Source organism: Corvus brachyrhynchos, unplaced genomic scaffold (genome assembly GCF_000691975.1).
Source record: "Corvus brachyrhynchos isolate BGI_N302 unplaced genomic scaffold, ASM69197v1 scaffold661, whole genome shotgun sequence".
Classification (NCBI taxonomy): Eukaryota; Metazoa; Chordata; class Aves; order Passeriformes; family Corvidae; genus Corvus; species Corvus brachyrhynchos.
In genome coordinates this window covers 1023015-1036443 of record NW_008236246.1, presented here as the reverse complement: position 1 = coordinate 1036443, position 13429 = coordinate 1023015, and the positions used below count along the sequence as shown (strand labels likewise).

Below are 13429 nucleotides of genomic sequence, written 5' to 3'. Positions count from 1 at the left end.
GAGGGGCAGTCCTCTTCCTGGGAGCCACAAGATTGGTTGCTCAGTGAAAGGGCTGTGACATGTTGTGAGGAACTGCTACATGGAGCAGTGAGACTCTCCATTTTCCTTCTGGAGGCAGAGTTGGCTTCAGGTAGGAGAACATCACTCCTGTGCTGTGGCATGAGCTGGTCCTAGGGAAGATGCTGTCTCATCAGGAATAATCCTACTGCTATGGGGACAGCCTGGTTCACCTCTGCAGAGTGTTGGCTGGAGGTGTGAGGGTTGTTCTGACATCTCACGATGCTGTTGGTAGAGGGCTGTGAAGGTGCAGAGGTTCAAGAACTGGAGAGCTGTGCAGCAGCATGTGGGACCAGCCCTGTGCTGAGTACCCACCCACACCATGGTGCTGGACACAACAGGAAGGCCACACACCTGACAACAAACAGGTAAACAACCATTTTGGCATCCTCTTAATGAGGGCCATTATCTTCTGGAGCAGTGGCCCCAGTGGCCTTGCAACTCCTTTTTGCTATGGACAGCATGAGCTGACACCAGCTTTTCTGAGTAGCACCTGAGCCCATGCTCAGAGCAGCCTTCACAGCTCCGGCACTCACCTTCCTGGTACCACATCCTTCCCAGCCCACTCTGCCAGGAACTAAATACCAGTTTGGCCCAACCCTTCTGGTTCAGCCCAGGTCTAAAGAAAGCCCCCACCAGTCAGAAGTGCTCCTGTGCTCAGATACGCCCTTCCAGGCAGAGCAGCAGCAGTGCTGTGTGCTTGAGAAATGCTGGTACTGCCTGTACTCAGCTGTGGTATCTATGTTCTTCCTTTGAGGTGTTTTCCTTGCTGGAGGCAAGTCTGCTGCAAAAAGATGTCTTTTGAGATTACTGATGCACTGCTAAATCTGTCAGTAGCATCCAAGGTTGCATTTGTGTTTCTGCATCCCTCTCCCTTTCCACTGGGGACCTGGGATCATCCTCTCCGGACTGCAGTGGGGAGCTGAGCCCTGCCAGCAATGAGGTTTAGAGCCGATGCCATAATCGGTACCAGTGTGGGCATGAGGTGCCATGTGCAAAGAGTGCCCCAAGCCTGTTGGCTTGCTTGGGGCTCTGTGTGACAGGGTTCCCAGAGCCTATGTTCAGATATGTTTGGAGGAACTCCAGAGCAGGAATTCAGTTTGTGCCCAGCTGAATAAAGGTTCCTTGTACCAGGTGATTCCGTGGTCCTGTGGGCCAGGAAATCTTGCTCCCTTGTCAAGATTACCTCTGTCAAACATGCCCCTGAAATGTGCCAGCATCTGTTTCACATACACACCCATCCCCATGCTTCGATGCCACTCAGCTTGCTCTGGCCTTCTGCAGTGCTAAACAACATGTTCTTCAGATGTGGAGCTACTGCCCCAGAAGTGTAGAGGTGAGCAGAGGTTACCAGCTCTGCCATGCTGTCCTGAGATTTGAATTGCTGAACAGGCTTGGGGTGTCCTGTTCGTGCCAGCATCTGTTTCACATACACACCCATCCCCATGCTTCGATGCCACTCAGCTTGCTCTGGCCTTCTGCAGTGCTAAACAACATGTTCTTCAGATGTGGAGCTACTGCCCCAGAAGTGTAGAGGTGAGCAGAGGTTACCAGCTCTGCCATGCTGTCCTGAGATTTGAATTGCTGAACAGGCTTGGGGTGTCCTGTTCCCTGCCAAGGGCTGGAGCAGCCATGTGGCACCTGCCCTCCTCTTCGGGCTGCAGGTGCCTGTGCCTGTGCCTGTGCCAGGCTTCACCTGCAGTCACCGTGGAGGTGATCCGTGTTACTCCTCACACTTGGCTGTGGCAGTCAATCAAACCATAGGTATTTGCTGCTAATCCAAGTAAATGCTTCTGGCCAGGGCTGTCAGACACGCTAATAAAGGACACTGGATATTATTGTCTTTGCCAACAGATTTGTAAATACCAATCAGTAAAGTAGCCTTTCCTCTGTTCTAATAGTAATAAATACAATCTCCATGGTTGTCTCTTTTGTGAATTGTCTTTTTTGTGAATTTCTGAAGCACGATTACATCTGCCTGGGGCTGCACATGTCAGGCTGAATGTCAGTGCTCTTGAGTAAGATTTGAGAATCAGCATGAAGTAAGGAAACTATGCTCTGGGCTGGTTCTATTGTTCCTAATTCTCAGGCAGCTACCAGAGGACACTCAGTGAATCTTGGAAGAGAATGGGTTGAAACAGATAAAAAGACAATACTGCTTTACATGTATATTCTGGAGCCTTTCAGCGTCATAAAGGTATGAGAAAAGTTTATGGGCAGTTGGAGGGTAAGAGAAGGATGTTCTGCTTGTGTCCCTCCACCAGAAGTTGGGAGTGCTGCAGGTGGACTGCAGGAGCTGGCCACGCAGGCATCCTCTGCATGGTCCCCTGCGCAGTCTCTGCTGATGGAGATGTGATTAATTGGGTTGTTCGGCTGACCTGATGGGGACATTTTTATGCTCAAACTGGAGCATTCTCTCATCTTTCCTCCACTGGTAGGCCAAGGAATTGCTGGGAGCAGTCCGTTGGTGCTCGAGACTGGTGCTGGTTATACAGTGTGGTGGAGCTGCGGGGCAGGTGCTCACTGTGCCACTTCAGCCACATAGAAACGAGTTCCTGCCCAGGCTCTGGCTTGTGCTGCAGGTGCTCTGGAGGTGTCACTGTCCCATCAGACTAGAAAAAGCTGGTGCACTTCAGACAAAGCCAGTGATGGCTGCTCTGTCAACACCAGCAGTTTAGGATCACATATCTGGCCATATCACTGGATCTTCCCACCAGTCTGGCTGGCAGAAGGATTGTAGGTGCCTGTAGGACAAGTGAGAGCAAAAGGAAGACCAGGAACATTGTAACCTCACACAGCCCTTTCCTGGAGGGACATCTGCAGCCCAATTTCTGAGTGCTCGACAAAGCTTTGCTGTGAAATGAGCCGATTTTTGCCAAATCAGAAAAGCCCACAAACCAAATGCTTCAGCTCAGGCTCCAAGACTCAAGGCTCATTCCTGCAGTCACCATGGCCTGATACCTGGATCACTTAAAAAAGTGATGCCCAGAGCAGCAGCTGGGTTTGGAACAAGCTTGCGGTTTGTTCTGGGCTTCCCTGAGCAGTGCAGTCGGACCCTGTGCCGGAGGGCGGCTGGGACACAACTCCTTGAGAGGAGGCACCAGCAGCTTGTCCATGGCCTGCTGCTGGTTGTGGGAGAGTGATGTGTCCCAATGGGGCCAGCACTCCTGCAGTGCTGGGTTCTCTTGGTGGTGCTGTTGGATTTCTTGCTGGTTTGAGTCTCCTTTTCACAGAGCCTTGCGAGAGTTTTTTGCTATGTCTGCAAACGGAAATGGTGAAAGCAGTTCTGATAGCTGCTGATAGACACATGCCCTCAGGTCTGCTGTCCATGTGGCATCTCATCTCCTGAAGAGGTTGGGCAGATGTTGGGGATCACAGGGGGATTTTGGACCTGTCTGTAGGTTCAACTTGAGATGGAGGAAGGGCTTAGCTTTGGCACCTGCCTCATGTTTTACAGGACAGGGCAACCACAAGGCCACCCCTCCAGGTAGAGAGGTTTCCTGCTGTCTTTCCTCCCCTTGCAAATGTGAAGGGTCTCCCTGCCCTTGTCCACCAGAGATACTCCATTTCTCTCTCAAACCAGAGATGCCCAGAGGTTCTGACACCTCCTCAAAACTCCTGGGTAGCAGGAGGCCAGTTCTTAGCATAATTCTCATGTAGGTTTTTAGTCTAAATCCTTACATGGAGCTTTGCACTATATCAGCCCTGTGGGAAGGCAGAGACCAGAGGAAGGGGCATGCCTGCCTTGGGAGCCCTGCAGCACTGGCAGGAGGCAGAGATGGGAGGCTCCCTGTCCTGATGCTGCCCCAGCATTGGTTTGATGTGGGTGCAGCACAGCGCTGGCGGATTCAGCAGAACTGGCTCATGGAGACAGCACCGAGCTGGGGCTGTGCGGAGCAGGGCTCTGGCTCTGGCACACCCATGTCTGCGGGACACCCACCAACAATAAGATGGGAAAAGCTGAATTAGCTGCTGAGGTTGCTGCTTTTAGAGCTCCTGTTGTCCTACACCATTTGTCAGCCATGGTAAATGATGGAGAGAACTGGGTGTGGGTGCAGTGGGCTGGGGAAACCAGCTCAGGCATTCATCATCCCATGACAAGGGAACAGGAAAGAGCATGGGCGCTCTGACCACATAGAGACCCTGGCAGAGTTGAGTGCTTACAGGTAGCCATGCAGGAAAGCTTTTGGGACACATGGAGTCACTCATTAGCTCGACTGCTCCTTCCAAAGCAGGGAACACCAGCTGAGGACTCTGTACAGGCCACAAAGATTTGAACCTCCATCTCCTGCCCCAGCCTCAGCATAGAGCTTCCTCTTGTCATACCATTTAAACTATCCATTTTGTCTGAAGTGCTTAGTGTTTACTGGTACCATAAAGGGAGCTTGTGTCTGAGGACTGGAGGACTGTGTGACTTCAGCTGTCAGGGTGGGATGCTGGCAGAAATCAAGGCCCAAAGCCATGAAGGTGTTGAGAAACTCAAGGCTGCTCTTAAAAGCTGCAGCTTCTCCCAAAGGAGAACTAGTGGGTTACGTCAGCTCATCTCCACTTGCAGACACATTTCCTCCATCCCATCTGTGCCTTGTCTGGTCTTTTTTTCAGATCACAAGCAAGGCAGGAGATCAGGTGGGTGGTGAGGGATGTAGAGGGTGTGGAATGGAGGAGGGAGTGGGGCCCTCCCTTTTCAGTGAGCCACTGCCTCAGCTGTGATGTTCAGCTTCCCTGAAACAACCTGGCCTTGGTGCCTGCTGGGGAAAACAAGGATACTGCAACTGCATACAGTCCCCAAATACTGGGCTAGGCTGTCCCCTGGTGGGTGCTACCTCCCTGTTACCAGAGCATGTCAGCCAGACCCTATAACCCCAGGGACCACAGAAAGGCTTGTAGAGCCTCATTTGCAAGTGGACAGCCCCATAAAGAAGGAGGAGGAAAAGAATCTACAGCCTTCCCCCTTCTCCCAGCTAAATCAGCAGGGATGTGTGGGTGCAGTGATGTAGAAGGGCCTGCTTGTTTGTGTGTCCCTCCCTGCCACTCCCTGGATGGGGCTGTGCCCGTTCTGGCCAAGAGCACAGGCTAAGGGTGGACACCCTTCCCTGGAGATCGGTAGTCATTTCCCAGCCTCTGGTGTGGGATGCTCTGGTCAAAAAAGAAGGGGTGAGAAACTGCCCCAAAGTAGAAAGTACCCAGATGTGGAATCCTGCTGTGATGATGGCACACTGACCTGGTGAGTCACGCAGCTCCCATCCTTGTGTGCACCTTGGGAGCAGCCTGGAGGCCAGCTAGACCTGCAGGACATCCAGCAGCACTCTGACAAGAACAGGTACAAATGGGGTGAAGCACAGTGGGGAGAGCTGGACACAAAACTCACCCCTGGCCTGCTGCATGTTGGTGTGGAGGGTAGGGACCGTGTCCAGATGAATCTGTAACCCTCCTGCCCCAGAGCAGGATGCACTGCAGCAGCTGCACAGACTGCAGAGCCTCCATGGGCACTGCGTTGAGGCAGCTGAGGGCTCTGGCTGAGGTCTAGGGGCAGGAGAAGACTAAACCCTGTGGGCACAGAGCCCTCTCCTTCCCACTGCCATGCAGGCCCCAGGGTGGCCAGGCAGGGAGGAGTGGAGGGTCTCAGTCAGGGAATTGCTCCAGCCAGGCACGGAGGCTTTGGTGACTGCTCGCTGGGGCTGCTCCTTGGGTGCTTTGCCCTGCCACGAGTGTGATTGTCTCTTCTGGAACGTGGGGCTGCCAGCACGGGCAGTGTCGAAAGCGGAGCTGCTGAGCTCGGGGCCAGCTCCCCAATAGCACCACTATAGCCAGACCCTTGAGGGGAAGGAGCTGAGGGACACCTCACTGGGAACTTCCTCCCTCTTTCTCAGGAATGTTGCCTAATCACAGACCTTTGCCCTTGGGCCTCTGCCTGAGCTGGGTCAGCCATTTCTGTGATGATGGGGATCCTGGCCCCTGCCCACACACTGACTTCCTCTCCTGACCTGCCTCATCACTGTATGATTTTCCAGTGCTCATCTGGTCACTGTCACTGTCCCTGCTTTGCTCCCATTTACCACTGGCCTGTCCTGTGCTGGATAGGTGTACTAGTTTGAAAACAAACCAGTGGGAGATTCCAAGTTAGAACTACAATTTAATAGGAAAATTAAAATAAATGCAGAAAACACTGGCTTAAACTGCCAGTCAGGATACAACCTGACACCCTGTTGGTCAGGGTGGTGGTAGCAGTCCGATTAAATGGTGGCTGCAGTTAAAGTGATAGATGTGGTTCTGTCAAAGCAGTGATCCTGTAGAAGGGCCTGGTGTTCCTCTGAAGGTCCAGTGGTGGTTATGTAACTCCTGTCCTCTGGGAATCCAGTAGGTGAGGGCTGGCTGTGGTGTTCCAAACCCCAGATTATATCCAGGTAGGAATGCTCAGTTCCTCCCCCTGGGCGGAGCATCTCACAGTGGGATGATGTAATTCTATGAGTCATGTGGTGAGGCTGGATGGCCCAGTAACAGAAGGTTTCTCTCCGGAGGGAGTTATCACGGATGTATCATAGAAGAGATAAGGAACACTGCCCCACCTGCTTTAACAGCTTACGAAGATGATAATACAATACATACTTTTGGTTACATCTTACAGTGTAACCTAAGACAACAGGGCAGTGCCTTGCCAGCTCGGTTCGCGCTGACCTGTCCTGTCACAGCTCCTGCTGTTCCCTGACGGTGAGTCCTGTGGAGTGCACAACTCTGCTCATGCTGAGCATAAATAAAGGTTTTACAGGTGACACCTGAACTCCTTCCCAGAGAAAGCAGAGAAGGTCCAAACCCATCCTTCCACTCACCCAACAGCAAAGCTTGCTGAACAAGACAAGAATGCTAGCTACTCCTTGCCTCCCTATCTCAAATTCCCTATAAAATTTGGCCTCAGCATGACAGAGGCTAAAGAAGGGAAGATAGAACAGGTTACAGTAGGGAAAATGCCCAGAGACAGTATGGTCTGGTTTGAAGAAAGCACGAACAAGGCCTTGGAAATAAACTCTTTATTGCCAGCACAACGATGTGGTCTGTGTTTGCTGTCTGGGGGCTCTTCAGCTCTCCAGTCACACACCTCGCTTACCTCAGATGAGCTTTGGGTGCTCTGCTCTGTGCCGTGCTCTGGCCTGGGCTGGAGGGATGGGCTGTTGGGAAGACTATGGGTCCACAGAAGGGAGAGTGTCCTCAGCAGCACAGCTCTCCATTCTGCCTTGGCATGTGGATGGGTTTGCGACAGACCCTTGAAAATTCTCTTCGGGGGCTGGTGCAGGCCCAGGTTGACAGACCCGCTCTAACACTGAGTCAGCAATCTGATTTGCCATAGTCCTTACATCCAAAGTGCTGGCTAAGGCTGTTGACTCTAGGTTCATTTTTCTTTCCATGTTCTTCTTCACTGTTGCACAATCCTCAGGCTCCATCGTTTTGGCATACCCAGCCCCTTCTGCAGTGGCAGGCAACATTGCTTTCAGGCTCTGCTGTTCATATGCTCTGGGGAGTCCTTGTCCTGCTTCCGTGGCCTGCCTTGGAAGTGTCTGGGATGGCCGCAGTTGTCTGTTGGAGACATTTCCCCCAGGAAGCTCCAGGATTTCAGCGTACTCAAAGCTAGTGTCTTGCTCAAACTGAGGAGTTACAAAGGCTTCCAAGGTGCAATGAACACTCTCAAAAACTTCTCTGGTGAGTGTGTCAAGGGAAGTCTGTGAAAGCGTTCTCTCTGCAGTGGCTGTTTCAGTGTCCTTGGATTTGTCCGCTTGGGTGGCGCTTCCAGCAATAGGCAGCTCTTTCCACCCGGCTGCCACCCCTGGCTCAGAAGCTTTGGGTGTGCTGGATGCCAGACGGTCCCTCAAGATCTCCAACACTGTTGCTACAAGCTCTTTTGCCATCACTTCCATTTTCCAGCTGTGATCTAGAGAAGCATCCAAAAGTTCTACTCTCATGCTGCTGCTTGAAAGTCTTCCTCTGATTTCCCTCTGTAAAAAGCTGACATGCTGATTCCCAGAAAACTTCAGCCTGTCCAACACTCTCTGCACCACAATGTCAGCCAGCTCTTCAAGCTTCTTGGCTTCTGCTGCAGTTGGTTGCTCAAACACAGCATTCAACAAGCCATTGACAATGCCATCTGGCTTCCTCTGGGAGTCAGCAGCAGTTTTGACCCTACTGGGCAGTTTGGCATCCTCCTGGCCCAACTTACCTCTGGAGTAAATTTGGCCCTCATCCAAAGCTGCTCTCCTTTTTCTGTATCCCCCTGATTTTCTGCTCTTGGGTGGGGGTAGGCTAGAAGATTTTTGAGGCTGCAGCCGCCGCTTCCCCCAGCAGGTGGTGGTTCCTGGCAGTTTGGGGCCATCCTTTAATTTGGCCAGGGGTGACAGAAGCCCTTCCTGAAAGGTGATACCAAGCTGTGGCTCATGTTGTCTGGACAACCTGCTTCAGCCAGGCCACGAGGGCAGGAGAGGAGGGCTTCCCTCATCCCTGCGCGTGCCTGCACGTGGCCGTGCTGCCCGTGCCCAGCCCAGCGCCCTGCGCTGGCTCAGCTCCCAGCCACTGAGTCCTTTCCCCACCACTGCGCCCGGCCCAGCAGCACAGCCCTCCTCTCTTCTGCACTGACCACGTCCCCCTCAAGGAACGCCCCAGCCCTGGGCACCGCCATCCCGTGCCCCTGAACACCCCACTCTGCCTACCTCTTGCTGCCCCAAGATCTGTTCTGCCTCCAGCTTGAGCCTGGTCAGGTAGTGCCTGTACTCATTGAAGTCCTTCACAGTGCAAACCACCTGTGGAGGGACGAGGGCAGAATCCCCCAAGCACTGTCAAGCCATGCAGATGGCCATCCCCAAAACAGCCCGGCCCCAGTGGGAGGGGAGCTGCCCCCAAGCCCTCCCCGCTGCCCCGGTGTCAGGGCCCCTGATGTCCCTCCAGCCAGGGCTGAGTGGGGCTCCTTGCCCTGGCTCCAGGCCTCGCCCTGGCTGCCTCCTCCTCACGAAGGGAGCATGGGACAGCCTGAGAAGGGCAAGACTGGGACTTGCCAGGGGGATGTTGGTGCTGCTTCTGCTCTCAGGGACACCAGCACATGGCCCTGCCCTCTGGCAGCAGCAGGCAGCTGCAGCAAGGGCTGTGTGAGCCCCGCTTGAAGAGGGCTGTTCTTGATCAGCCTGATATCCAAACCTACCTTGTTGTCACAGGTGACAACGCCCTGTTTCTTCAGCATCCGCAGGATGTCCTTGCGCTTGTGGTAGTCCCGAAGGCTGGGGTCATGCAGGCAGTTGTATTTCAGGCTGAATTGGTGCAAGTAGGGATCATCCAGATTGAAATAAGGATATGGCGGGGGGAGCTGTAAGAGAGAGTTTCCAGAGTATGAAATAGGCAGGAGAGAGCAGCAAAGAGGTACCACATGGTACTTGTGAAAAGGTGAAGGCCTTCTCCATCCTTCTGTAGGCACAGAGACCTGCACAGACAGACTACAGGGGCCAGGCTGGGCTGTGATGGGTTAGGGAGAGAAGACAAACCCCACCAGCAAATAGGTATCTTAGGCCACCAGGAAGAACTGCAGACCCATCCACAAATGAACCTTCAAAGGCTCAAATGCAGCCAGTGTAGAATGGATGAGACCAGTCTCTTTGGGTTAGGCAGGCCCAAGGGCTGTGTTGGCTGCCTTTGCCTACAGAAAGACTCTACCTTGGGAAGGTGCAGTGCAAGCTGGACAACAACAGTGCATGTATTCCCCAAGCAGAGAAGCCCAAGCTATTCCTAGGGTGCCAAGAAGGCAAGCAGGAGAAGATTGGAATCTCCCTCAAAGGTGCCCCAGGGCCTGTCTTGACACTGTGGGATGAGCTTCGTTGCCCTAGCACCCAGACACACACAGCTGCCTGCTGCAGGCAGGGGCCCAGCCTCACACATGCACAGTGCCAGAAACCAGTGCCAAGATGGACAAGTGCTTTTTCCTCTGAATTCTGGTAGCCTGGAGCTTTCCTTGCCCACCCTGTCCAATTGAAGGGCTGCAGCTCCTTCTATAGAGCAGGTGGCCACAAGAACATCTCTGCATGATGGGACTCTTTGAAAGAGGAGAGATATTCTACCCTTCTACTCCCTCTACCTTTTCACCCAGCTTTCCCCTGAAGAAGACAGGCTTGGATCCAGGTGCCACAGGGATCTTGACTGTGAGTGGGAGGGTCAGCAGTTCAGGGTCCATTTTCCTGGTATCTCTTTCTCCTGGGTGTGGTCTTCCAGGGCTGAGATGGAAAGACACAGACACCCAGGTGTTGCTCAATAAGCCTCCTGCACAGCAGTCCTGAGGCCCTAGAGCATCACCCTGTGTCCCAGGCTACCCAGCAGAGCCCTCTCTGTCGGCCCACTGCTCTCCTCCCCCCTAATTCCCAGTGCACTCAGCAGTGCCTCTGCCTTTTGGCAGGGCACCAGCAGTGAGATGGAGCTCCACAGCTCCTTCCAAGACCTCTCATGGTGTTGTGATCCCACGTTGACTCTTGCTCCAACAGAGACACAACAGCTGGTCTCCTGGCTAAATATAGCCATGGGGCATTGTTACATCACGGTGATGTCACATCACTGCATTGTCACATCACTGCGCTGGCACTGCGTCACACAGAAACTGCCCCCCACCCCCGGGGGGGAGGGGGGACCTCCTGGAGGCCTCTTTGGACAGCCCTGGGGGCCACCCCCTCCATGTGACCCGGCTGCAAGAGCTCCTGTTCACAGGCCCCTTACCCCCTCCCCTGTCCTGTCATTCTGTGAGGCAAAGTGCCCTTGACAGCAGGAAGGAATGGAAGGAATTGCCACACCAAAGATGCCCAGTTTGGGCTCTGCTTTTCCCCCTTTCCCTTTTTAGACCTTCTTCCCTGTCATGGCCAAGCAGCCACAACTGGGGAAATTGCAGCAAACTGGATATTTGGCCCATCCCTGGCAATATCTAATTCCTGATTCACATCTTGAGAAACAAGTGAATCGAGTAGAGAAACACAGGCTGAGGGAAAGCCCTCTCCTTCCCTTTTCTCAGGCTCCCCTTCAGCCCAGGCACCTTTCTGCCACCTTCTCAGTCTCCCCTGCCCTGGTTTCTGCTGTTCCCCATCTGCTGTCACTTCCTACCCCTTCTTGGCTGCATTTGGTGAGGTCTCCAGTGCCCATTCCTCCAGCCCGTCTGGTTCCTTGGGGCAGTTTTGCACTGCAGAGTCCTGCCAGCCTCGCTCCTTGCACAAAGGCAAGAGACAGGCAGAGCAATCTGTTGGAAGTGCAGTGATTACCACGGGTCTCTTGGGAAACAGCGAGGGGCACAGCCCAGGGATGGTGTCCTCTCCTCACAACGCAGTTTCTGGCACACGCTCCAGCTGCAGCTCTTCTCCAGCTCGCCAGGCGGAGGAGCAGCATCGGCTGCGCCCCAGCTTCCCTGTGCCACATGTCCTGCCCAGCCGCAAGGGCTGTGAGCCCTGCACCACATTCAACTGGCATGGACTGTGATATTCCCAGCATGGTGACATCCCTGCAGGGAAATCCACTGAAGTTCACAGCACAGAACTGGAGCAGCTCAGCAAGGGCAAGAGGAAGGAGGTCTCTGCCCAAAATCTTGGCAGGGTCTGATGAGCAGAGAGGATAAGAGGAAAGCAGTGCTGCCTGCCTCCGTTCTCACCAGTGTGGGCTCCTTCCTGGGCTGCAAAGCTTAGTTTGTCCAAATTTACTACTTTCTTTGATGTGTGGGGAAACACTGGGCCTGAACTGATCCAGCTGATCCAAGCAGGGTCTGTCTGTGACCCGCATCAGAACAAGCAGAGACCAGCCAGGTATCTGTGGCGGAGCACCGTTCCTGTTCCCTGGGAAGGGCTGCCGCTCTGTGGCCAGCCAGAACAGGCAAGTATGGCAAATATCTGAGCATTCCTGATCATTTTAACCATGGACACTTACATCAGATAGAGAAGCTGGACCCCTGTACAGCAAACAAGGAGAAATATCACAAACTGGCACAGACACAACCCTGAACTGCCAAAAGCCATGTGCTCTCAGTGGGAACAGCAAAGCAAAGGATTCCAGTGGGCTCTAGGAACACCCGTTTCGGAGGAGAAGGAAGTGGTTCTCACGGCAGGTGTGCTAAGAGCCTGTAGTTTTTTTCAAGTGATGAAACTCCAGAATGAAATATAGTGCTGTCAAAAAACCCATTACACAAACATTATGCTGATATTTTGGTAAAATAAAATAAATTTCTATTTCTCTCAAAACTTTAGAGTTATTTTCCAGCTGCTTTCTATTTTAATTCTTTCAGCAATTTTTTTTTTCTCTTCTAGAAACCTGTGATATTAAGACCCCTTGTGAGATTTCAAGGTTAAAATATAAATCCAAACTCAAAACTGTATTTTCAACCTTTTTTTTTCCCCCTGTTGCAGTATTATTAGCAGGCCACTCTGCTACCACAGATTCCCAGCACACAGTTCACAGGCTCTGTCAGAAAAGCACTAGCACATACTGCTGTACAGTGACAGGGACAGTCTGCTTTAAACCATCCTTTGTGCTCTCTGGGTCTTGCGATGCTTGTGGCAGTGGGCTGAGGCTGATGTCAAAGAACCAGCCAGATTTCTGCAGCAACAGCAGTTCTTGCAGCTGGAGGAGAAGGAAGACAGAAGGGAAAAGCACTTGAGCCATGTTGTGTCTTCCTCCAAAGCCCAACAGCACCTGCAGCCCTGGCACTATGTTTGTGGACGCCTTGGCCACAGCAGTTACTCTTTCAATCACGAAACCTGACAGGCAGCAATCCTCTGCTGGTCTGTGGCCTCTGAGCAGAAATTCAAGGATTATCCCAGGAAACCTACCTGAACCAGGGAGAATTTATCCACCCACAGTCACACACACTGTAATATTTGACAATAAGAATTCCAGCGTGCATAGATTTTTGCTCTTCTGTGGCAATCTAGTTTGGGCTTTAATCTAGCATAAAACTACCAAAAAAAGAGAAAATAAAATGAATTTGCCCCTGACCAGCTCTGTTATCCACAGCAGAGCCCGCAGTCCCTTTGGCTGTACCAGAGGGTGAACAGGGCTCAGGGACAGTGACCATCCCCTCGGATGGGCACTGCTCAGGCTCACCCGATCCCGGGCACGTGGGACACCAGTAGAAGGCACCGAGCCCAGCCGGCGGTGGCTGCGACAGCCAGGGGTGGGTGCGCGGACGAGCGCCCGCATCCCGGCATCCGCCTCACGGGGGGCTCAAGGGGTCAGTCAGGCCGCCAACTCTCCCCTGTATTTCAGCCCTGTGCCACCCCCGCGCTCACGCTCCCCGCAGGGCACTGTGGCCGTGCTGTGGGCGGAGCTCCCCCGCTCCGAGACCACGGCCCGCTCCCCCCGCCCCGGCAGCACAGCCCGGCCC

General features: G+C 53.3%; 1 protein-coding gene across 3 annotated transcripts; it reads right to left on the bottom strand.

Moving 5' to 3' along the window:
* Positions 1 to 7064: 7064 nt before the first annotated feature.
* LOC108449802 lies at positions 7065 to 13388 on the bottom strand. Of its 3 annotated transcripts, XM_017746979.1 has the most exons (6): positions 10517 to 10708; positions 10160 to 10295; positions 9236 to 9397; positions 8751 to 8840; positions 8264 to 8450; positions 7065 to 7978 (listed from the first exon to the last, which is right to left on the bottom strand). In XM_017746979.1, exons 1-6 carry the CDS (start codon positions 10594 to 10596, stop codon positions 7233 to 7235), a joined length of 1401 nt encoding a protein of 466 aa, XP_017602468.1. In that variant the 5' UTR covers positions 10597 to 10708; the 3' UTR covers positions 7065 to 7232. The 3 variants fall into 3 exon arrangements, with proteins under 3 accessions (XP_017602468.1, XP_017602467.1, XP_017602466.1); XM_017746978.1 differs by lacking the exon at positions 10517 to 10708 and adding an exon at positions 11167 to 13388 and having other exon boundaries at positions 7065 to 8450; XM_017746977.1 differs by having other exon boundaries at positions 7065 to 8450.
* Positions 13389 to 13429: the final 41 nt, after the last annotated feature.

What these genes read in the sequence shown, in the direction of transcription:
- LOC108449802 (XM_017746977.1), bottom strand. Translation starts at nt 10,596, where the DNA reads ATGGCTATATTTAGCCAGGAGACCAGCTGTTGTGTCTCTGTTGGAGCA. An exon ending in TTGTCACCTGTGACAACAAG is followed by an intron (nt 8,841 to 9,235) that starts GTAGGTTTGGAT and finishes GTCCCTCCACAG; the next exon opens with GTGGTTTGCACTGTGAAGGA. An exon ending in AGATCTTGGGGCAGCAAGAG is followed by an intron (nt 8,451 to 8,750) that starts GTAGGCAGAGTG and finishes ATCACCTTTCAG; the next exon opens with GAAGGGCTTCTGTCACCCCT.